At 49.5% G+C, this 24,657-nt stretch overlaps 1 protein-coding gene across 6 annotated transcripts; it reads right to left on the bottom strand.

Moving 5' to 3' along the window:
* Positions 1-785: 785 nt before the first annotated feature.
* On the bottom strand, positions 786-22,939 carry cabp1 (calcium binding protein 1). Of its 6 annotated transcripts, none has more exons than XM_062958789.1 (8): positions 22,317-22,454; positions 12,894-13,012; positions 5,883-6,059; positions 3,573-3,603; positions 3,121-3,264; positions 2,810-2,919; positions 1,631-1,778; positions 786-1,412 (listed from the first exon to the last, which is right to left on the bottom strand). In XM_062958789.1, exons 2-8 carry the CDS (start codon positions 12,936-12,938, stop codon positions 1,387-1,389), a joined length of 681 nt encoding a protein of 226 aa, XP_062814859.1. In that variant the 5' UTR covers positions 12,939-13,012; positions 22,317-22,454; the 3' UTR covers positions 786-1,386. The 6 variants fall into 6 exon arrangements, with proteins under 6 accessions (XP_062814859.1, XP_062814860.1, XP_062814857.1 ...); XM_062958790.1 differs by lacking the exon at positions 22,317-22,454 and adding an exon at positions 20,028-20,129; XM_062958787.1 differs by lacking the exon at positions 12,894-13,012 and having other exon boundaries at positions 22,317-22,939.
* Between the last annotated feature and the right edge of the window lie 1,718 nt (positions 22,940-24,657).

Genomic DNA, 24,657 nt, shown 5'->3' with positions numbered 1-24,657 from the left:
TGCCAGACTGCCCTATGCTGTGCTGATGGCTTTGGCCAAGATTTGCTGAGCAGAGTCGGCAGGGCTGTACTTTCAGGAGAGAGGGGTAAGATCTTAGAACAGAGGACAGTGCAGGGGAGCCTCATCCAACAGGACTTATGGGGGACCAACTGCAGCGAGCAAAGCTTCTGCCACTAGGCAGATAGGTTCTAGAGTCCCTGTTAAGAGTCCAGGCTAAACAGTAGCTCAGGAGCATAGAAAAGGTTTGTTTCTATTTTGTTGGCCTTGCTAGATATCATTGTTTCTTGGCAATTACCACAGAATCAAAGAGTTGGAAGAAACCATAATGGTTCTTACATCCCCCTCTGAACCTTCTCTTCTCCAAGCTAAATATACCAAGCTTGAGAAACTGCTCCTCAGAGGGATTCATGGTTTCCAGACCTTTGATCATTTTATTCACTTTCCTCTGAACACCTTGCAGTGTATCCATATCCTCCCTGAAGTGTGGTGCCCAGAACTGGACACAACATTGTTCTGGATGAGGTCTGACCTGGAGCAGACTAGAGTGGTACTATTACTTCGCTCAATCTAGACACTATATTCCTTTTAGTGCAGCCTAGAATCGCATTGGCCTTTTTAGCTGTGGCATCACACTATTGACTCACATTCAGCTTATGGTATATTAAGACACCTAGATCCCTTTATGGCCCACTAAGACTCCTCGATCCCTTTTGCATGGATTGTTGTCAGGCCAGGTGTCAGCCAGCATATAAGTCAAAGCTGGGAACAAATTTCAGTGCTCGGGGTTTTCTCTGGGGGTTTTTTTCTTTTCAAACGTATATTTGCTCTTATGAACATAACCACAAGAAGGCAAAAGAACATTCCAGGGGAGAGGGGAGGCATGAATAACTCTTTACAGATCTGGAAACACAAGGCAGGGGGGCAGCAGCCAACAGTTCACCAAGGAACATGGGGCCAGGGGACAGTCCATGGCAGGCACCAATCTAGGCAGCTTTGCAGAAAGCCACCAAGTTCAAGAGAACACCCCTCCTTGCTTTCTTTTCATTTGCTGGAACAATAAAAGCTGGGGAGGAAGGAGAAGAGGCGGCGATGGCAGCTTCGGCTGCAAACACTCTGTGGCTGGTCCTGGAGCGCAGCGTCCTCACGCTGGGCTTTTCCCAGGAGCCCTTCCAGTTTCCAGAGAGGCAAGTCTTTCTTTCACAGTGTGGAGAGGTGAAGGAGCAGCAGGGCCACTTGGGTCAGACAGGCAGGTCGGCATCGGGACCCTGTCTCCAGCGCAGCCAGGGCGCCGAGCTGTTGCATAGGAACATCGGGGCGAGACACTCCGTTTCAGGCCCTCTTCTACTACCCACGGGGGCTGAGTGCATTTCAGCCCAAGTCCTTCCTTCAGCGGGACATCATCCTGACAAACTCTGGAGGTGAGACCGAAAACACACGGAAAGCAATCAAACCTGATTTGACCCAGACCCAGGCCCTTGGAAGGAGTCTAGCCAGGAAAAAGGTTGCTGTATTTCTAGAGCTAGGTTCAGAACCTTTACTATAGTTTTTAGTGAACGAATGTGAAACCCAACCCAGGGCTGTTGCTCACACGTGTCTTTGTCCCAGGGGACCAACCTTCTTCCTGCCTCACCTTCAAAATCCACCCGGCCATCTCCGTTCAGGTCCACGTCCCGTATTATGTCCTCGATGTCCCGGTGTCCCACTTGCTGCCCAAGCAGCTTCTTCATTGCTTCTCGTAGTTCATTGGTGCTGATTTCTCCATCGCCATTGGTGTCAAACTGCAAGAACGCACAGTATGCAAATGATGGACAATTGAAATGGATGAGATCTTTGAGAACAAAAGAAGAGGCAGGTTGTTCTGTCTAGTCCAGCTTTCTGTTTCTACAGCAGACAACCTATTTTTATTGGAAGTCCCCAGAGCAACATAATGGTGATGGATCATTAATAAGACCACTCTGGGCACTAAGTTCTAGGATGATCTGTGCCTGAATAGAAGAATGTAAGGAAGAGTTATCTTGGGTCAGATGGAAAGCCTGTCGAGTCCAGCGTTTTGTTTGCACAGTGGCTAACAACAGGGACCCCCACAAGTGGGGTTCTGGGTGTAGATTCATTTTTTTAAAAAATAGCCCTTTGTTGTGTACTGGTGGACTTGTGTATTTGTATTTGTATTACGGTACAACACCTGAAAAAGAGTAACATGACAGATGACGTATCAATAATGAAAAATCAAATACAGCTCATGAAGACCACAGCTTGGGCCCAGAGTCTCTGAATGCCTGCAGCTCCCTATAGCTTATGTCATTATGTTTAACTGTTTCAGCATCAGGTTCCTTAAGCTGCACCTAGTTGTATTCTGTGTTGTAAGCCACCTTAGATCCATCTTGGGAGACAGACAGGACATAAATCAAATGAAATCAGATGAAATTAAAACACTAGATTAGATCAGGAACCCAAATAATCCTGCATCCCATCTCCCATAGTTCAGCATGGGGAACTACTATGGTACATTAAGGATTTTGGCCATACACTCCCAGGAAATATGGATATCCCATTCCAAACCCATGCCAACAAGCCCTTTATAGACCCAGTAGCATACCTAATCCAGCCTTCCCTAACCTACTGCCCTTCAGAAGTCCAGTACTACTATTTCTTTCATCCCAGGCAAGACAGTCATTGAACATGTTGGGTAGGAACAATGGGATGTTGAATCTAACACATCCTGAGGGCATCCAGTTGGGAAGGTGGGAAAGCCTGGGGATCCCTGAGGCAAATGAACCCATTGAATGAGGTCACCCAATCTGGTTCTTACCTCCCGGAAGGCATCGCGGAGCTCCTTGACCCCAATCATGTCGGCTGTCTCTGCCAAGAGTTTTGGCCCCATCAGCTCCACAAAGTCATCAAAATCAACGTGGCCACCCACTAGAAAGACAGCGAGAGAAATAGGCATTAGGTGGTGAGGGCTGACAGCTGAGCCTCACATAGCAGCTGGCCACCTGACGTGGACGCTCTGGAAAAAGGAAGCTGAGAAAGCCAGGCCTGAGTGGAATCCATGCAGAGGTCAGCCTGGCAGAGGCCAAGGGCAAGAGGGCCAGGTCAGTGTGGGTGGCAAGTAGGACTCACAGTTCATGTTGATCTGCTGGGACAGCTCAATCAGCTCCATTTCGGTTGGCATGTAGCCCATGGTGCGCATGCAGTTGCCCAGGTCCCGGCAGTTGATGTAGCCATCTCTGTCCTTGTCAAATTCCTTGAAGGCTTCTCGTAGCTCTGCCGGGCCAAGCCAAGACAAGGTCAGACTTCCAGTCATGTTCTCGACTGCTCCACAATGAACATTGCCAGAAAGGAACTGCCCTCCCCAATCATTCTACATAGTTTGCCTTTGTCATCTCACTTTTTTCAGATATATTTAAAATGTCCCAGTTTCTCCATCCTCTTCCTCACAGATAATTTTTGCCATCACATTTTGGTGTTGCTTAGTTCCACTGTGTCCCAGTTTTCCTGTGTCCCCTCTTTACATGAATGTAACTTCCCCACTCCCACACACACACCTTAAAGTAATGGAGGGATGGCCTTACCTTCTATTTCTTCTGGACGCAGCTCCCTGTCCTGCAAGGAAAGAAGACCCATTGTTAAAGCCAGTTCCTTCACAGGGAAACAGGATGAGGGGGAAAAGCATGCCGTGAGTATTTGCAGAACCACAGGAACAGGGAGTGTTGAGTGAGGATCTACAATGGCTTTTTTCTTCAAAGAGGGATGTTCTACTAATACAAGAACCATGTTTTGAACATCCTGAGATGTGTCTCTGGTTTCTTCAGTAGGTTTCATTGGTTACTCCCCAGTTTTTGTTTCTTTGGCTGTCGCCTCAGGATGAGCCATCTTTCATGCTGCTCCAAAATTCGAGTTGCTGAGAAGATGGAGGAAGATAGAAGTCACTGGCTTCTCCCAGTTCCTTCTTTGAAAGGCAAAGGTGGGAGAATAGCTGGGACATCCCCAAGCCAGAAGAAGAAACTTTTAAATCCCACCTGGTTTGGATGTTTTGCAAGTACTCAAAGCTGAGTTTTATTGGCAAGGAGATATGAAAGAGGAGGAAGGGAGAAGGGAGAAGCAGAAGAAAACTCTGCAGAGTAAGAGGAAGGAAAGCCCCAGATGGAAATGCGCTGCTTCTTGCTTATGGGTCATTGCTTCCTATATCGCTGCCCCCTCTCCCGGCAATCCCAGAGAAGGGAGTCCCACACTGCATGGCCTCTCTGCCCTAGCTTCTCACCTTGGAACGCCGCTCTCGGCCCTCAGCGGGTTCTCCAAAAGGGCAGTCCGCCATTCGCAGGGGCTCATGCTTCTGAAACTAATTCGCCACGGGCTTCTGGACTATGCAAAATGGCTGTGGCCGCTCGGGGAGTGCGTTTCCCATCGAGGCCAGTCCCACTGGGTCACATCACTGCTGGAGGGATGGGCCAGAGCAGAGCTGAGCTAACCTTCCCAGAGGCATCTCTGGGCTGGATTCCACACCCAACCAGAGAGCCAGGCAGTTGGCACTCAGCACTCCCACCCTCGCAATTCCCAAGTGCCTTATCCCATTTCGGTTGCTGTTGCTCCCAAACTTTCACCAGGGAGGGGAGAAAAGCTGCTGCAGCAGCATTTGTGCTCATTGACAGAAGCCAGATCCATCACAGCAGATCTCTGGGCTCTCAACAAGAATCCCCAAGGATTTTAGGAGCATTAAGTGTCAGCCTAGGGACTCTCCTCATTGACAGGGCCAGAGTGCAATGCACTTGAACTGTCTCCACAGCAGAGTCCAAAAGAGAGGCCAGAATCCTACCTTTGCAGGGCATCAGCACCACTAGTGGGGAACTATACTGGCATAATTGGAGTTTTAAGATCTCAGCAGGAGGCTTTTTCTCAGTGTCACTGCCATCACAGGTACGTTTGGCAAGGACACCGGAGAGAGCTCGGAGGTTATGGAATTCCCTCCCATGGAATGTTCAGCTCGCCTTCTCTCTACTTTCTTTTCACCAACAGGCAAAGACAATTTTGTTCAGGCAGGCCTCTGGCATACTTAGAAGAGCTTTCAACAGGGCAGCGTTTTTATCTTTCACTGTCTTTTAATTGTATATTCTTTTAAACCAAACTGTCAAGTGTTTCTTAACATTTTCATGAGGAATATTTTAAATTGTATCCTGTTTTTAAAGAATGCTTGTGAACCACCTTGGAGACCATCTAAAAACAAAAGTGGAATAGAAATGAAATGCATAAAGCCATAGGTTGTCAGGAAGGTACTGGAATCACTGCTCCCCTTCTTGGTGCCTGACATCCACCTGCCAGAAGTTGCTTACAATTATTAACTGGAATTATTTCCTGGCATCTTTCATTTCTCTCTCAACAACGCAAGACCCAAGGCAGCTTACAAAATGTACTTGGTGGCGTCTTCAGTTCAATTACCCTCCTCTGGCCATCTGTAGCAGGCTTGGGCACCTCTAGCAGGCATGGGCAAACACCGGCCCTCCTCCAGGTGTTTTGGACTTCAACTCCCACAATTCCTAACAGCCTCAGGCCCCTTCCTTTTCCCCCTTAGCCGCTTAAGTGGAAAAGAAAGGAAAGGGCCTGAAGCTGTTAGGAATTGTGGAAGTTGAAGTCCAAAACACCTGGAGGAGGGCCCAAGTTTGCCTATGTCTGAACTATAGGAATGTTAGGCTATGCATATGGCTGAATACGGGGTACAATCCTGACCTGAGCTGGATAGGGAGAGGAACCCTGAGACCAGCAATGACATACATACACATTGCTGTTGTTATTGTGATTACTATGACCGTCATTACCCATCCGGCGCAGTTTTCCACACCCTCGGGCTTTTGCGCTGAGTCTTGCCCGCCAAGGTGCAACTTACGTACTGGCTGCCTGTTTTCTGCGAAGCCCTTCCGGAGGAAGATACAAGCTGGCCCCAGCAGGTTGTGCATCACGGCGCAGTTCTGGGCCAGCACCATGAGCGGGCCCTGGTACTCGCCGGCCGAAGGCCCCTCCTCGCTCATCTGGACGGCCTTATAACTTGTCTTCTCCTCATGGTGGATCTTCTCAGCCCAATCAGCAGCAAGCAAATGACACAACAGAGGAAGTTCAGCACAAGCGAGAGCGACTACAGGGGAAGACAGAGGTCAGCACCGTACCCTTGGCCCACAGCCTGGCTGTCTCACACACATCCATATTTGCTTTTCTAAAAAGTATTGTTGGTAGTTTAAAAAGGGGCACGTGCCTATTCCAATGCCCATCTTTCACTTTATCAATCTCAACACCATAACACACTCAGACAAGGTGCTTCAGGGATTTGGGGGAAATCTGTTGAAAACTTTAGGAGGGTGCTGGAAAGGCAAGGGCACGGTAGAACTTTTTCCCTTTGGAATTTGGTTTTATTCTAGACTTTAAAGGAATTCTCCAAGGTGCTAAACAAGTGAGCATGACACCCTGGAGAGCTCGTCGAAATTCTACAATAAATCCAAAAGTAGATGCACTGCATCACTGACAGGGAAGCCAACTTCCACCGCTGTGAATATGCATGTGTTTTTAAGACCCCAAGGACATGCTCAAACCCTTTCTGCTGCACTCAACTTGTTACATCTGTCTTCGCTATCGACAAGCCTGGAATCCTTTCCGTGTCTCACAACAACCCCCAGCCCTTGAGTCTGCTACAGCTCAAAGCAGCCAGTGCTGCAGCTCACCTTCAACTGGGGATGAAAGCTGACCCTTCCCTAAGGATTTCCCCTTTGAAAGGACATCAAAACCCCTCTTTGCACAACACACATCCCTCCAGCTAGAGACTACAGGGCCAGGACCAAAGAGAAGGTTTCTCTGATAATTTCCACTGTCAGCCCCTCAAATCTTGAAGAAAGAGATGGTTATTGGGCATAAACAGAAAGCGCTGCGTGGGAAAGAGGCTGGTGAGAGAAGCCTCTCACGGAGCTCTCGATGAACATGAACTGGGCAACAAGCTGCTGAATGTGAACAGTGGAAAGGCCATTCACATGTATTGATATGCTTACTATGTGTAGCCTTTTGGGGCCATGTTTTGGGGATTGCCCTACTATAAGTTGGCAGGCCAGGCATCCTCAAGAGGTTCAACTGTCCAGCACCAACTTGTTTTCAATTATTTTCCATTTGCCATGTCAAAAGGAAATGTTATCCAAGTTCCTATGACTAAGGGGAAAGCTGTGAAACCAAGCAGACCTGGCTTCTGAAGTCTCCAGCTGAAAGACAGGGTTATAGGCATGTTGCCGGTTCATGTCTTCCTTGCAAGATCTCGTAAAAGACACAGCGTGGCAGGCTGCCAGTCCGCTCAGCACTCTCTCTCGCTTCCCTGAAATTGCTTTCTCTCTCCTTTCCTCTGCACACTCAATGCCGACAGAGGCACTGGTGAGCCCATCCCCACTCCCAGGCATTCAGGAGATGCGGTTTTGAACACTGGATTAAGGTTTAGGTCCATCAACTTCCCAGTGCTGAAGATAATGGGACAGGCACAAGGTTGATAATGGGCACCAAATTCAACATCTGTCAAGACTCAGGGTTTTGTTTCTCTCCCCTGTCCTCACCATTCAGGCTGCACAGTGCAACCCTCCAGATGGTGTGGGGCAGCAACTCCCATGAGCCCAATAGGGATGGGGAAGGTCGTCTTGGTGGTTGCTCCCAGGCAAGGATGCCCCCTTCTTTGTTATCCTTCCATCGGCATGCGTCTTGTCCTTCTTTCCCCACCTCACCAGACACAAAGCTAGTCCTGGAGCCAGAAGAGAAAGTGAGGAGGAATGCTGGGCATTGCTGTCCAATGACATCTGGAAAAGTGCCCCTTGCCTGTTGGCAATGCAACAGCACTTAGCACAAAGGATGAAGAGTGCCTCAGTGGGCAGGAGTCATAGGGTTAGATCAAGCATGGACAAACTTAGGTCTTCCAGATGCTTTGGACTTCAACTCCCACAAATTCCCGAGCGGGAAAAGGAAGGGGCATGAGGCTGTGAGGAATTTATGGGAGTTGAAGTCCAAAACACCTAGAGGGCCAAAGTTTGCCCAATGCCTGGGTTAGATAGTCTGAGTGACCTGAAGTGTATGTCTGCCTACCCTTTGCAATGTAAACGAATACTCTTGGGTATGTTTTCCCACCTCTTCTTCTTCCCATAAGTCCTCCCCCAACTTTCCAAGACATAGCTAGGTTAGATCAGCACCCTGAGTAACTTTCCTGTCTTAGAATGAAGTTCCTACAATAAAACTTTGTTTCTTTCTCCAAGTATTTGGTGTATTCCCTCCTTAAGTCAAGATCGCTGCATGAACTCTAATACTGCCCACCCCCATTGTAAGGGCAGAACAGAGGGCAGCAAGGGCTGCAGAAGTTTTGGAAATGGGTGCTTCCTAGAATCCATAGAACAGGCCTTGCAAATCTCTCTCTCTATATATATCTTTTGGTCCAAGCAAAACACTAAATACTAAGCACCATGGGCCTTGACCAGCCTTCTGTAACCCCATTTGCTTTCCCTTCCCTTCCCCAACCCCATTCTACAGGATGCAGCTTCTGCATCAGGCCCCTCCAAACACAGGGAAGGGGGATCCAAAGAACAGTCCTGGATTGGGAGTCTCAGGCCCGTCTGGAGAGCCCGCAGCTGGCCATATATAGCCATGGGCTGCCTGGGCTCTGGCAGGGCCGGTTTTCATCCTGACATTCCCATGCGGCTATAAAAAACCCGACAGCGTTCACAGGGGCCTTTGGATTTTATGGAGTAAACATGAACGAGACCGTCGTTGTTTTCATGAGAGACTGAGAGTATTTTCCCTCAGCCATTTCCTTTTGGGGGGGGGGGCGGCAGTGCATTTGCAAGCGCCTTCCGGCAGGGCTGAGGACAGGGACACAGATGCTCACAGATTCTGCATGCGCGGCTGTGTTCATTGGCAAGAGCATGTTTGTTGAACGACACACATCCCGCTTGATGGTAGCTTTCGGCGTCGCGCAAGCGCAGCCCCCGACTCCCATCTGCTTGGGTCAGATGCTATCGGGGTAACGGGCGCATGAATAGCATCAAGGCCAGAGTCACCATCAATGACAACAAAGGCACACGTTAAAGAGGGGAGCAGGATACAGTGCAGGAGGGGAGTGTCCACATTGGGAAGAACTTCCATCCACACCACCTGGGTGCACATTGACTGGGAAAAGGAGGGGAGGACGACTCCAGAGAAGGTCAACAACACAATGTTTCCATATGTTCCTCTGTCACTTAAGACCTACCACAAAGGGGCTTTCTGAAGCAGTACACAGCTTACTGAATCACAGACAGCAGAGCAGATACAGGAAGACACTTTGTCTTTCAAACTCATCTCAAGAGGAGAATGATCATGTTGCCAACTTTTGAACTTATGTGACAAAGTTGTGCAACACTGCAAGACAGCACAGAATCCTGTTCTGTTACACTGGAGTTACACTGTCGAATTAAAACAGTTTGGCACCACTTTAACTGCTATGACTCAATGGCATTGAATCATGCGAGTTGTAGTTGTATAGGCCCTTAGCCTTCTCTGCCTCACCAAACTACAGCTCCCAGGACGACATAGTATGAAGCCATGGAAATTACAGTGGTATCAAACTGCCTTAATTCTACAGTCTGCCCTCTTTTCTTAATCCTAAACCCTCTGAATCGATTGGATCTACCTATGTGTTAATTCACCCTCCAACCCTTGGCTGTATTCTAGTTGGTACTACAAATAGGATTCAGATCTATATGCTACCATATATGCACCTCTTTGGGTAATGAAAACTAAAGATAGCTCACATTCTGCTAGAGGAAATGTTCTATTCCCTGCAACCCTTTCCTTGAAATTATTCCATTCTAAAAGCCTATCTGAATGAAAACAGTCCTTTTCCTGACAAAAGCAGGCCATCCTAAACCTCCCCAGGGAAGGAGTTCCAAAGCCTGCGGGCAGCCTCTCTTTCTTACCAACCATGCCTGAGAAGGTGGTTAACCTGAAATTCACACAATTTCTATCTCAATCCAGATTAAAAGACAGACATTTTAATGGAACAAAATTTGTCTGTTGCATAACAACTATGCAATGGATTAACATAATTTGTATATTAATAAGTGCTTGCATTTATCGTGTTTTCTCTTTCTCTTTAATTATATCGGAAGCCACCTTTTCTCCCAACCCCTGGAGATTTAGATTTTAAAATAATAAATTGAGTACATAGCATTCTCCAGCCGGTATGGTCATAATTGATGGGTTCAAGGGAGATGCAATAATAATAATAATAATAATAATAATAATAATAATAATAATAATAATAATAACAATAATAATAATGGAACTAGTTGTTGACTAAAGGCTAGTTGACTACTTAGCAAGGATAGAAAGACATTTTTGCAACTATGAGGACAACAGGTGTAAATGAAAGAGAATTCTGCTTCCAAAGAATCTTCACAATTCCGGACCTACTTTGTGTGGCAAAAAATTTGGATTTTCTGTACAGACTTTTTATTTTCTGCACAGAAAATGTGTTTTTTTCCTGCACATGACGCAAGTTTCCTGTCTGAAAATGACAGCATTCTGCACAGAAAATGCCACTGAGCAGAATAAGCCCTGAACTCCAAGTAGTCTCTTGAACACTGTGTGGTTCGGAAGAGCTTTTTCTCAGCAGGGAAAAAATTAAATCAATTGCTTCTTGCCTCCAAGATGGAAATTAATAAACATTCACATGCTTCCAAGCCCCTTTGCATCTCGTCAAAGCAGCCGAAAGGCAAGAATCCTCGCTTCTGGTCTCTCGCTGAGGCAGAGAGCAATGGGACCTCTGGCGACAGACCCTGCGCAAGGATGCAAGGCAGAGAGTGCTCCGTCATCTGCGATTAGCATCTTTCTCTTTTGCAAGGGCTGAAGTGGAGCCTGTCCTTTTGGACTGCTAATGCTGGCTTGCTCCCGAGAGGCTCCATCTCACCCGTCATCCCAAAGGCATGTTTTGTCCCAATTGCTTCCGTGAAGATGCTCTTGGGGAGCATCAACTCCAGCACCAGCTCAGCATTGAAGACAGAGAAAGACGTACACAAATCAACACACACACACACACACACACACACACACACACACACACACACACACAAACACACACAGACACTTCAGTTGACTGCCAACACATATGTCAAACATTTGCACAGACAACCTGAAACACGGACACAGAACGACATGGGATGTGAGCAGGCTCAAACACATGAAGGAGAAAGACGTGTCTGTCAGAGAGTGCGTGTTCATACAGGGGAATGCCTTCACACAGCCATGTATACAAGTCCAAATCTGTACCTCTCTCCACATGCATGCCAGTGCACCACAATGTATTCCTAGTTCAATACATATGTGTGTACTCCCCCTACCCAAACGCATCCTTCCCTATGGCATAAAGGTCAACAAAAAGGGCATGTTTACCACATTGCTCTCTTAGTCGTAGATTCATCGCCCCTTGCGTGGGTTTTCAATCTCCTCTGATCATCCCATAATGAACAGATGCTTGCCATTCATGCTCAAGCCACTGATTCAGCAGCATCACCAGATGGACATAAATCATTTCATGGACTTGGCTTGCACCTGCTGCAGGTGCTGAACTTTTTTCCCCAGCGCATGCTGCTTCGGAGGAAAACATCTAAATGAACTTTCCCACACAAGGACGCTTTTGCTCAAACATTCCAAGTGAATAATCCTGAGATGCTGTGTGGATTTTGTTGTTTTTGTTTATAAAAACCCCACTCTTGCATTTCCTGCCAAAAGGTAATTGCAGGGACTTGCGTCATCAGATTGCAGGGAGATTGACTTAGAATGGGGAAACAATGAAGACCAGCAAAACTGCTGAAGTCTAATAGGAATTCACCAGTGGCGAAAGCATCCACTCAAAACCAGGGGCCCAATTATAAACCCGCAGCGTAATAGCGGCTGGGTTAATATTAATTGTGGGTCTACAGATCGAAAAAGGTCAAAATGAAAAGCTTTCTTTTCTCTCACTTTACCGGAGTGATTCAAAAGAGTGGGAGCCACCTTCGAAAAGGCGCTGCGCCATTCCTCCTCCAAACTTCCTTGTGGCAAGAGACAGGGACAAAGAGCATGAATGGGAAACGGTGCAGCACTAAACTATGCAAGAGTCAGCTCATGTCAGGCTTGTTTAAGTCCAGAGAGGATTTTTTCAAGGGTAAATAAGGACTGGCACCAGACCTCCAGGGCGTCCATGTGCGCTGACCTACATCCCAAGAGAAGGTGGGACCGAAGGAGCAGAAGGGGCGGCTGTCCCCCAGCTTTCAAGAAAAGCTGGGAGGAGCAGGGGAAGGAGGGACCCAACTTATCCACCCTTGGGAATAGCTTAGGTTGCAAACCTCGAAAAAAGTGGGGGAATCATCTCCAAAAAAGACACGCTCATGGGACAAAGAGCATGAGCCAACACTTCTGGTCAGTTCTGCCAACGATGAGCAGATTGCCAGCGGCATCCACGAAACAATGTGGGGCCCAAGCCATGGGAGCAACTCAAGCATTACCCTCGCTGAAAGGAATGATTCTGCCCCACAAGACATACCTCTTCTCCTTTCCACAAGCAAGAGGATCCCCACAAAAGCTGGCGAGCCATGTTTCGCAAACACTTGCCTGGGACTGCACATACCTACACTGGGACACCACTGCACACACACGGACCCATGCCTTCACGCACACAACACCCCTCCCCCAAGTGATGGCTTCTGGCCTCTGCCCCCCAACTGTGGGGAACAGGGGATCCACAGGCAGCTCAAAACAGATCCCTTTCCCACCTTCCACCCCACAAATCCTCCCTGGCTTTCCGCAACACTGTGACCTGTTCCCAAAGAGGCCGTGCTGGAGGCAGAACGACCCCCAGCCTGGCTGAAAGGACCTACCTTTTTGGTGAGATTTCTCAGTGGAGACTTCACACAGTTGCCCATATTATGTTGAAGCTGTCTTCCCTGGAGACAGGTTTATAAAGGAAACCGGGCAATTGATTCCATTAAAGGGAGTCCTTAGGAGCAAAGTGAAAAAGGCAGGCACTAGTCAAATCCAAAGCTCCACTGGCTGCCACCAGCAGAACCCTTCTCTTCGGAAAAGCTCTCCTTCTCTTCCTTCCTTCCTTCCTTCTTTTCTTCTTTCTTTCCTTCCTTCCTTCCTTCCTTCCTTCCTTCCTTCCTTCCTTCCTTCCTTCCTTCCTCCCTCCCTCCCTCCCTCCCTCCCTCCCTCTCTCTTTTGAACTTAAAAGTTCACTTTCTTGAAGAGATGGATCAGGCAAGGGAAGAGAGCGAAACAGAGAGGGAGGGACACAGGGGAAGAGAAGGACAGAGCGGGAGAGTGGATGGATACAATCTACATCAGATTAAAGTTTCGGTCCCTCCCACCACTCTGTGCGCAAGTGAGGAGCCTGTTTCTTCCCTCGGAGGAGAAAGAAGGACCCCAGAGAAGGCAGGCCCAGGAGAAGCGACTTTCCCTGTTCTCAGGCCAGGAGCGTCCTGCCCCTTGGATCCCCAGCGCCTTCTCTCCATGCGCTGGCCTCTCTGTCCCCTCCCCAGATGATGCTGAGACCTTTGATTACCAGCCGGTCAGGCGGAAAGCAATCCACTTACGCACACGAAGAGGGCCAGAGCTCATGGTGGCAGCCAGGCAAGCCCACCACCTCATGCTGCCCAGGTCTTGTGAGGCCCGGGTCAACTCACTCTTTGGGGAAGGGCATTTCTGCACATGAGTTCAAGCGTATGGTAAACACTATTTGGGTGGAGGATAGCCCCCCCCTTCCCAGAGCACAAAGTCAGTGTGGGATGAGTTTAACAAGGAATTTAATCCATTTGAAACTTTTTCTTGATTTGTGGTTCTGAGGCCATTTGGGTGCTGGAGCACTCCTGGGGAAGTGAATTTCGGAGCGTAAGGAGGCTGTTCCGGCTAGCTATAGGGGCCAACTCTGGCTGGTAATTTTAATTAATTTTCAAATGTTGCAAATGCCAAAAGGAAACATGAGAATATTTCCTTGATAAAAGCTTTGGAAACAGGAACATTGACTGCTTGAATCAAAGTGAATCCTGAATCAGTTGAAAAGTTGTTTTACATAACTAGATGGCTGACTGAGCCCTCCGCCCCAAATTTGCTTGCTAAGAGCATGCTGTGTCTTTCAGTGAGCCACCATCACCTTGGCACGAAAAACACATCCAACGTGGCCCTGAAGCCAAAACAGGCAGCACCAGCATGGCTTTGCTTTTGTGGTCTTTCTATTGAGGAACCTCCTCTCTCTTTATCAGCTTCTGAGGGTCCAAAGGACCCCTTTGCCAGGTGGGACTCCTTCCTCTAATCCAGCACCAGGCATTCGGTGGCCTCCAGATGTGGTAGAACTACAACTGCAAGCAGAGCCAAGGATAAGCTGCAGTCCAACAATTTATGTCATATGTATGCCGCTTTTCTCTCAGAGTGGGGCTCAGGGTGCCTCATAGGAAAGATCACTTAAAATCCGACTAGGCAATTTAAAAAAACAATTACGATCACCAGATTTAGAGCTGTATGAAATTATATAAACATCTGGAGAACAGCGCAATGTTCAGCTCTGCTCTAGGGTAGAATTTCCCATAGGAATGGGCCTTCTTGGAGGACTCTGGCTGAATTTACGATTGGTTTTATGCCAATCTGTAGCCTGACATCTGGCGGCTGTAGTTGGGAGGGAAAGGATCTTCCCAATTATTTGTTTCCAGGTCAAAAAAAGGAAGGAATTAAACATCTGGAAGTGTTGCAGAGAAAGCCAAGGACAAGAGTGAAAAGGTGCAAAGTGCACCAGAAACTGGGACATTTTTAAAGTAGACAAAAAAGTGGGAGGAGAAAATTCTTCCTGCCAAACTGGGATAGTTGAAGGACATGTGATCTAGCAGAATGGACCACCAACACTCCTATATAGCTGAGTCCTCAGCAGTGATCACTCCAAAGCATACTAAATGGTTAAGAGCTAAGGAATATTACAGCAGGGCTTGGTGCGAAGCCTCGCCAGCAAGAATAAAGGCTGCATGCAATGAAGAGGCTTCATATTTAAGGATGCCGGGATACTAACGGACAGGGAAAGTGCCCCCCTCCCGCAAAACCTGCAAGGAGGCAAAAGGAATGCCAACTGGCATGTCAGTGTTGAGACCCCCTGTCCCAAAAACAGCTCCTTCTCTTCCATCAATAGCATGAGGGGGGTTGAGATGGAGCTTCCTCTCCTCCTTTATGTAAGTGGCTTCCTATCTTATCACAGCAGAGACAGGAAACTGGGCCTGGGAGATCTGAGAGAGAGAGAGAGAGAGAGAGAGAGAGAGAGAGAGAGAGAGAGGAAAGCCTAATACTCCCCCCCCCCTCCCATCCCTGCTGTAAGATCAAGTGCCAACCCACTGCTTGGGAATTGTTACCCGCAAAAGAGGATCCGGAGCAAATTGGAGAAGCAGATGTTTCAATCTAGACGGCAGCTTGGGTACAACCAATGGAAAATGCATGGCTGAGTTGAACAAGAGGGATTAGGCTCCTGGCCTGATGAATCATTCGAACTTGGCCTACTCAAACACCTGGGAGGCCAGTGTTGACAGCTGGCATGCTGTGTGTCCAGATTCAGGGTTGACAGTTGGGAATGCAAGAGGAACAGACTCCGAATCAGACCACAGGTCAATCCAGCCCAGGAATGTATCTTCTAATGAACATGCGGCTCATGTATGGAGGTGTTTCCCTCCTCTGCCAGTTGGTTTGAACCCAGGACCTTCCATCTGCAAAGGGCACCATCGCAGAGTGCCAGCCTCTCCCTCCCTGTGCTGTCTTTCCATGAGAGGCTCTCCCCACGTGATGGTTAGGGCCCACAGGGTATCATGGAAGTGTCATGGCTGAGAGAGCAATGGGAGTGACTCTGGCACATAGAAAGCACCAGGCAGATCCTGACCAAGAGATGAAAAAGGGGCAGCGGAGGATCTTCTCCCTGTTACAGCTTGCCCCATAACCCTCTTGTTTCAGCCAGCCAGCAGCCCAGACTGGCTTAATACTTCTTCGGAGTTTTTTCCTTAAGTGAAAATGTCTTGGGAACAGCAAACGGGACAGCAGTATGCCCCGGGAACTACAGTGGACACTCTGGAAACAACCGCGGGTGCCCTGGGGTGGCAGCAAGTGCCTCAGGAAGAACAGCTGGGACCCGTGGACTGGCAGCGGGTAGGACTGCTGTCTGGATCTATTTACAGGGCCCGCCTTCCCCAGCCTTTTAGATCGGCTAAACTATAACTCCCATAACCACCCAGCCAGCTATGCACTACTAACCCAACATATCTGGAGAGCAGCAGCAGGCGGGAAAGCTGCATCGGTCAGAGTTGGACCTATCACTGGGGTAACAAGGCAGCTACTGGAAGGCATCAGATCAACGGGGCATTGTGTAAGGACAACAAACAGTCAGTCCTTTTTTTATTTCTCATTGCATGGATTTCTTGCAGTCTGGGTGGGTCATCAGTACTTATTCTTACAATGGAAACCATGCAGTTCTCCAGATGTAGTTGGACTTGGCCAGCATCTGGAAGACCACTCATTTCCCACCTTGGTTATAATGCATACAATCATTTCCAGGTCAGTGGGAACAGTGAAGCCATTCCAGATTATCATTTGAATATTGAAGGCCCTATCCAGAGTGCTGGACTTATTTGAGGGCACAAAAATGGCATTTGGTGTCTTCCGTGTCAAGCATCCCAACAAACAGACCTGGGCTGTAGAAAGCAAGCCGTCTTTCCCCCTTGTGCATCTTGAAACGTTCCCCAACTTCAAAGCCAATTTGGGAGACCAAAATCAGGCCAACGTGTCCTCCGTGGATTTTCTCATTTGCAAAGGAATTAATTACCGAGGCCCTGGTCCTTCTCCCTTCCCAGAGGCACCCAGTGCTCTGCGCCTGGCACTGCGATGAAGCGCTACCAAGTCAAACCAGCCGCCAAGAGGTCGCTCGAAAATGTCACACGTACAGGCCTGGGGATAGTAAATTTGTTTCACATACAGATTTGCATGCCTTCATGGGCATCTCTTGAGGGAGAGAACCATTCCTTTGTGGAAATCATCACCACAAAAGCTGTCTTCCTATTCTGGGGTTGAGATCCAACAGTTATGTTGGCGAAGCATAGCCGTCTGCTGGCACTGCTATGTCGGAAGACTGAGAATCGTCCTGGATGTGGCCTCATGGCAAACAGGCCGGTGAAATAAGGATACCTCCTTCTGCAACATCTTGAAAGGAGTGATGCTGGAAAATTCATGGAATAAAAACATTTAAAGGCAGTGGAAGGCGATATCCATCCCACCTCTTCCTGTTGGCATGGAGTCATGGGAATAGGCATTCTTCTTGCTGGTTGGCAAGTGGGGACGGAAAGATGTGCAATTGGGTGTTCTGTTATGTGTTTAATGTCTTTTCATTGTTTTACCTCAATGTTTTAATTGGAATGTTTAAGACTCTTTTAACTTTGAAGCCTCGTGTTGTTTTAACTATCTTGTTTTTAACTTTTATAATAAACCACTTTGGGTCCCATATTGGTAGAAAGGAGCCTTCAAATCAGAGAGAGTTGGGAGGGGGAGGAAAGTAGATAGATAGATAGATAAATAGACTGTTTCAGGGGTTATGATAAGATAATAAATAATCCAGGAGTTATACCACCAATAAAATATCTACAGGAATCCAGTCCAAGACAACCAGCTGAAGACATGCTGAAATCGAAAGCCCTCCTGCCAAAGAGTACTGGGAATGATTGAAGCGTACCTCACCTTGGCCTAGAATTTTACTGACAACGCTGCAGCTAAAAGAGATTTGGATTGACCGTAATGTGACTTCTCTCTCGCTCCTCCCTTCCTCTTCCCTCTTTTTGGGGGGCTCCTTCCATGGGCATATTTTAGATTCTTATGTCAGCCATTTGCTCTGTTGTCGACAGGCCTCTGAAATCAACTGGTGAAAGAGGCTTCTGCCTAATAATCCCAGAACTGGGAAACCACTCGTTCAATTTAACTGGTCACATAGTCACTAGTTAACCCTTCCATTTAGTGAAATTTTGCATGCATGCTAATTTCAGGCTTCCCGAATTGGTTTGGTGTTTGCGAGAGACTCTCTCTCTGTGCTTGCAAATACATTTAACAAGTTGCATGCCAGCTCCTTTCTCCCTTCCCCCAGTGCGATTTAAAAAATAAATTTGCTGGTTAGCAGGACTCATTATTCATGTGAGGCAATGAATAAAAGATTTCGCTTCGTTACTCATTGTGCCGAGGGGGGTTCTCACAAGAAGGGAGGAAAGCACAGGCATTGTTAGAAACACTCAGTGTTAGGAAATAAATTTGGAATTCCTGGGCATTATGTGCAAAAGACTATGCCTCTTGGTTCTAAGGGATTCATAAAATCCTAGAATACTAGAGTTGGAAGAGACCGCATGGGACATCTAGCCCAACCTCCTTCTGCCATGAAGGTAAAGCACATTCAAACTAGCCCCAACAGATGGCCATCCAGCCTCTTAAAAGCCTCCAAGGAAGGAGCTTCCACCACACTCCCAGGCAGAGAGTTCATCTGTTAAACAGCTCTTCTTACAGTCAGGAAGTTCTTCCTAATCTTCAATTGGAATCTCCCCCTCTCTTGTGACACTCTTTCACATATTTAAACCTGGTGATCATATCTCCTCTGAACCTACTGTTCTGAAGGCAAAACAGACCCAGCTCTTTAAGCCACTCCGCATAGGGCATGGTCTCCAGACCTTTGATCAACCTTTGAAAGGAGCAGTCTTGCTTGATCCCAATTCATTTCACAGACAGCGCTAGGCAGGACAAATCTCTCGCTCCTTTCTCCATGAGCCTAAAACCTGGCCCCCGAGGTGGCTGCTTCACCTCAGTTCTTGGCAGGGATGCCTTTGCATCTCCCACACCGAGACCTCTCTCTGGGTCTGGGCCAGCGGTACAATTCCCTGACCGGCCCTTTACTCATATTAAGCAATTACTCCGCCACGCCTGACTCCTAACCTGTCATTAGTCTAATGCAAGGCTGCTGCTTATCCTTCAATGAAAGGACATCTGCTTCCCCGTGTAGTCCTCCAATGTGAAAACACAAAGAGCTGAGCCAGGGCCGTGCAGCGTGGCCAAAAAACACCGGAAACCCCATTACCAAAACAGCCGCTGCCATCCCAACCATGCCGTGCCTCCCTGTGGCTACTGGCTTTTTGCCTGGTAAGAACTTTTCTGCTCCAAACCCCTTCTGAACTCCAGCTCAGTGCTGGAGTCACATTTCTTCATTTTTTAAAGTTTAACCCCACCCCCACCCCCCCCCACCCCCACACACACTTTTTGCACTAAAAGCAATGCTCTGGGAAACTCTGTCACCTGCATTTGCTTTCTGTGGACATGGAAGCTCACCTGATTGATCAGTGATTCACAATAGTGGCCTCTTAACTACAAATGCCAAACTCCCAATAGCTCCTGGCCACCCTGTCTGGGGGTCCTGGGAGCTGCAGTCCGCCCCTCCCAGTAACTGTTCAAAGCCAGAACGGTGAGCTCCACTCATTTAAGGGATCCCTTGAAAAGATCATCAGGGTCTACAAGAGAAGCAGAACAAAGTGGCAGAAGGATGAAATGTATCGACAGACTGAAGGTTGCAGGAGGTTTTCCATCTCCAGCATTACACTCTCCCTGCAAACTGACAACAAATACAGATGGCGAGAGGCTGGGCGAGAACTTTCCCCCTGATGTGCTACTTTTCTGTTTCCCAGGAGATCTGAAACACCCCCCTGCCATCCAAATCGGCACACTCCATTCACTCTGCCATTTCAATCCAAGCTGGGAACCAAGACGTCCGCGCTTTCATGAGCTACATGACCATGGAAGTTTACTTTGGGACAACAGGCCCCCTGAGTCTGCCATCAGACATGGCGTTCCTGGGAATTGTAGTTTCTAAGTAGCTTAGATTAACAGAGACTCTAGAACAGCTGTTTGGCATGGAGATGACCCTTTAGCTTGCCTGCCTCTGCCTTTGTTCACAGCTACTCTCAGTTCAAACTCACCTGGAAAGGCCTGTGGCTCAGGAAGACGTTGAACCCAGGACTCCCAAACCCAAGGCTGGAACTCTGGCCATGGTCCTGTTGGCTGGCACAATGACGCAAGGAAAGTGTGGTGGCGGGGATAAAATGACTGCAGGTCATGTGGCAAAGTGAGGGGTGGGCGGGAATGGCACAGGAAGCCGTGACTCTCAAGAGAGGGACATGCCTCCCTGTTGCCCCTTCCTGTCGCTACACCCCCAAAGGGATGCCATTTCTGAGCTGGGTGGGACATTTTTACTGACACAGCCATATGAGAAGATGAGGAATCTTTCTCTCCTTCCAAAAGCAACACAAGGACGCACCCCCCATACACACAAACAATGTCACATGTGAAACACTCCCTGAACAAAAAAAGGCACAATGTCACAGTGAGCTTTCTGTCTCTTTTCATCCATTCTGCTTGCTGTGCCGATGCCCCCAAGGGCTCTCAGATCTACCCTGTCATTTCACCTCAATTGTCTGCCTGAAGAATGCAGGCTTTACCTACAAAAGAGTGGTTCAGCAGGAGCCCTAGCCTTCCTGATGTTCTCCAAAGCTTCACTCTGTTCTCAATGACTCCTTGCCATATAAGACAGCAACTTGGCCTCCGGTGGCTAGATGAAGACCTAAGCGGCATCAAGTTTAGATTCCCTTCCATTTTTTTCCCTTGACGACTTTACATGTAGAAGAGCTCACTCATTGCCTGAGGGCAGAGACATGGAACACACAACGTACAACTCCCCCCTCCTCTTTTGAAATGTGCTTCCCTTCTCATTTTTTGGACTGCGTTTTCTACTGGCAAAAGGATGGCAAACTCTCTTCTAAAAGAACACAACATATTTTTAAAAACTCCTGTCCAAGATCTGGAGATGTACCATGCATGCTTAACTACACAACATCTCTTGTCCAAACCCACCTTTCAACAACCAAAGCAAAATAAATATACACAGAAGCGGGAAAGAATTAGCTCAAGAAAAGAGGCCCAGCGAATCTTAAAATTAAATCCTTTGGTCCCCAGAGATCAAAATATGGATCTTGACTGCATCCCACTCTGATGGACTTCTATGTTCCTTTGTCCTTCTGCCTGGTTACATCCAAGTATTCTTTGCCTTTGTTTACAAGTTTCTTCTTTTCATCCCTTAAATGGCTTGCGAGTTTGATTTGATGTTACCAAAGCTAAGTTTCAAATTGGCACCGACAGGCTGAAGGCAGTGAACAAGTGTAACACGGATTTCAAATGCTGGGAATGTCTGCACGGTGCTATGATATATTGACATGTGTTTTTTTTAAAGATATAATTTTATGCAACACTTTAAGAAGGAATTTGAGATTATACGCAGGCTGAAATGCAGTGGGACTTTTACCAATGAATTATTCACCTCTTGAGCACCTTGAGACCTGTCTCTGGTTTCTTCTCCTTAAGTTGGATTTAGGACACTATCATAACCAAAAACCACACTGGGCTTGCAAATATGTTCATTTCTCCCCTCATTTAGGGGTATTTTTGGCAAACGGTCTGGTCCCTGAAAGCTGCCGAGGGCAGAAAGTTGGCATCCAAACCTGTCCAAATCGCCCTACGTGCCTTACTTTGTTTCCACACAAATAGAGTTCCTGGAGACTGAGGCTAGGCACCTGTTGTGGTTTTCTACTCGCCTCAAGGCCCTCATGCCAACAGAGGCCTTTGTCATGGGATTGATGGCACAACCTGGATGAATTGGCACCGCACAACCAGTGAACAGGGTTGCGGCCACAAACTTTGAGGGCTGTCTCTGTGCCCAAAGGGAGGCACGAGGGCATCCTCTTTCCCCTCTTCACATCCCTGTTGAAGACAAAACCCTTTGGAGATGGGATGTCACCTCCAGGAGGACTTTGCCACCAGCAGCCAAGTGCAGAGGAGGACAGGGACCATCTCTTGCCCAGCTCTGTGACTTGGGAAGGCCCGCCCGCCAAACTTTTCCTGCGGCTCCTCCGCAGGCGGGCCGGGGGCCGGGAAAGCGCGCGGGGAGGGCCCGGCCTGGCCTGGCCTGGCGGGAGGGAGGGAGGGAGGGAGGGAGCGGGATCCCCGCCCGGAGAGCTGGGCAGCTGCAGGGACGGACGGGCGGGCGGACGGGCGGGCGCGCTCTCCCCTCCCGAGCCAGGCGCGGCGCGAGGCAAAGTCGAGGAGAAGTTTCCCGTGTGGAGAAGCAGCGCATTTCCGCGGCGGAGGGGCGCGGGGATGGGGAGGGAGGGAGGGAGGGAGGGAGGGAGGGAGGGAGGGGCGGAGGGGCGCCTTACCTGCCCGAAGACGGGGCTGAGGAGCGGGTGGAGGCGCTGGAAGAGCGGGTCGCTCTCCTTGGCCTTGGCGGCGGGGCCCTTGCCCTTGGGGGAGGCGCCGTCGGCGGAGTGGAGCGACTCCCGGCTGGCGGCCCGCGTCCCGCCCGCCTCGGGAGCCTCCTTCTCGCTCTCCTGGCTCGGCGTCCGCGAGGAGCGCGGCCGGGACCCGCCGCCGCCGCTGCTGCTGCTCCCTCCGCTGCTGCTGCTGCTGCTCCCCGCGCCGCGCCGCGAGCCCGAGCCCGAGCCCGAGGCCGGCCCCCTCCGCTTCAGGCTGCCCTCGGAAGAAGAGGACGAGGCGGCGGGGGCGGGGGCGCCCGGGTGGCAGAGGGGCCTCCTGGCGCTGGGCTCCTCCACCGGCGTCCAAGGCGGCGGACAGTCGGGGCTCCCGATGCCGAGGCTTCCGCTGAGTCCGCCTCCTCCGCCTCCTCCTCCTCCTCCTCCGCCTGCGTCCCGCCCATGGCTCCGCGCCTGCCGCCCGCCGCCGCCCGCCGCCCGCAGCAAGGACGTCTTGGACTCGCTCTTGCGCACCGAGGAGGCGCTCATGGTCGGCGCCGAGCGAGGAGGTGCGCCAGGAGAGCCGCTCTTAAGGAGGGAGGGAGGGAGGGAGGGAGGAGGAGGAGGAGGAGGGAGGGGGAGGGAGGGAGAGGGGGGGCTCCCTCTCTCTCAATCGCGCCTCCAGCTTCAGCACCGCCGCCGCCGGACAGCGCCAGAGGGAGGCGGGCGGGCAGGCGGGTGGCCGAGGGGCTCCCTCCCTCCCTCCCTCCCTCCCTCTCCTCCTCCTCCTCCGCCGCCACCGCAGTGCTTTCCCCGCAGCTTCTGCGAGAGGCGCAGCGAGGCAGCCCCAAGGGCCCCCCCTCCTTCGCCGAGCACGCCTCCTGGGCCATTCCGGGTCAGTGGATGGAGCGGGCCGGAGAAGCAGCCCACCCCCCTCCCGGGCCACCAAAGCCAGCCCCAGGTCCCAGCACACGCCGAGGAAGAGAGTTCCACTCTTGAACGACTCTTCAGGAAGTTTCTCCGCAAGATTCCAGAGTGGGTCTCAACCTGTGGCTCCCCACATGCTGTTGGCCTCCAACTCCCAGAAATCCTAACAGATGCTAAACTGGCTGGTCGAGAACCACGATGTGTGTCCTTTTAAAGTTTGGAGCCAAACCCACGCTGGATGTACCACTATGTCACAATGTAAAAAATCAGGGAGTTGCTGTGAGTTATCCAGGAGTGTCTGGCCATGTTCCAGAAGCATTCTCTCCTGACATTTCGCCCACATCTATGGCAGAGGTTGTGAGGTCTGTTGGCAACTAGGCAAGTGGAGTTTATATATATCTGTGGAATAATGTCCATGGTGGGAGAAAGAACTCTTGTCTGTTGGAGACAAGTGGGGATGTTACAATTGGCCACCTTGATTAGTATTTAATGCCCTTGCAGCTTCAAAGCCTGGCTGATTCCTGCTTGGGGGAATCCTTTGTTAAGTGGTGTTAGCTGGCCCTGATTGTTTCCTGTTTTTCTGAGTGTTGTTCTTTATTACTGTCCTGATTTTAGACTTTTTTAAATACTGGGAGCCAGGCAGTAGGCAGGAAGCAGCCAGGCTTTGAAGCTGCCAGGCTATTCATTGCTAATCCAGCTGGCCAATGGCAACATTCGCACTTGCCTCCAACAGACAAGAAATAGAAAAGATTATGATTATTATAGGATTTAAAATCCAGGGACAAAAATCGTATTGCATAGCGTACGGCCCCCTGAAGTCAGCCCACCTCCCTCCCTCCTTTCTTCTCTGGAGAGAAGTATAACCCCCAGACCCTCTTGCACTGCAGGGAGTAATAGTCCAAAAAAAGTAACTTTACCCTGCTTCTGAGAATGTGCCAATGCCTGACCTCAAGAGACCCCTTGCAAAACGGTGAGCCGGTTATAATGGATTAGGCCTCACTTTAATTAATGGGATGAGGGCTGGTGATGGGTTACCTCCTGGGTGTCAACATTTCGTCAGCCTTCCTGGCCGGGAGCCGTTTGCAACCAGATCCGCTTGTCGTGCGCGGATCAGATCAGGGGCTTTGGCTCCGATCCAGGCTCATCCCTGGCATCTGTGGCGCAAGCAACCGGTGGCTTCCCTATCCCCAGGGCCTGGCAGGGAAAGGGTATCAGAGGCACTCTTGCAAGAGTAAGTAAGCAAAGCGATTGGCTGGGTGGACATCCAATATCAACAGCCAAAGGTCACCCGGTTTCCTGGGTCAGCTTTCTCAGGTGTCTCGCTGACACACTGAGAGACTGGCAGCACGGCCAGGTGAGCTTCACGGGGGCCTTATCTTTG

Source organism: Anolis carolinensis, chromosome X, assembly GCF_035594765.1.
Source record: "Anolis carolinensis isolate JA03-04 chromosome X, rAnoCar3.1.pri, whole genome shotgun sequence".
NCBI lineage: Eukaryota > Metazoa > Chordata > Lepidosauria > Squamata > Dactyloidae > Anolis > Anolis carolinensis.
The sequence above is the reverse complement of the archived record's forward strand: the minus strand, read 5'-3'. Positions and strand labels throughout refer to the sequence as shown.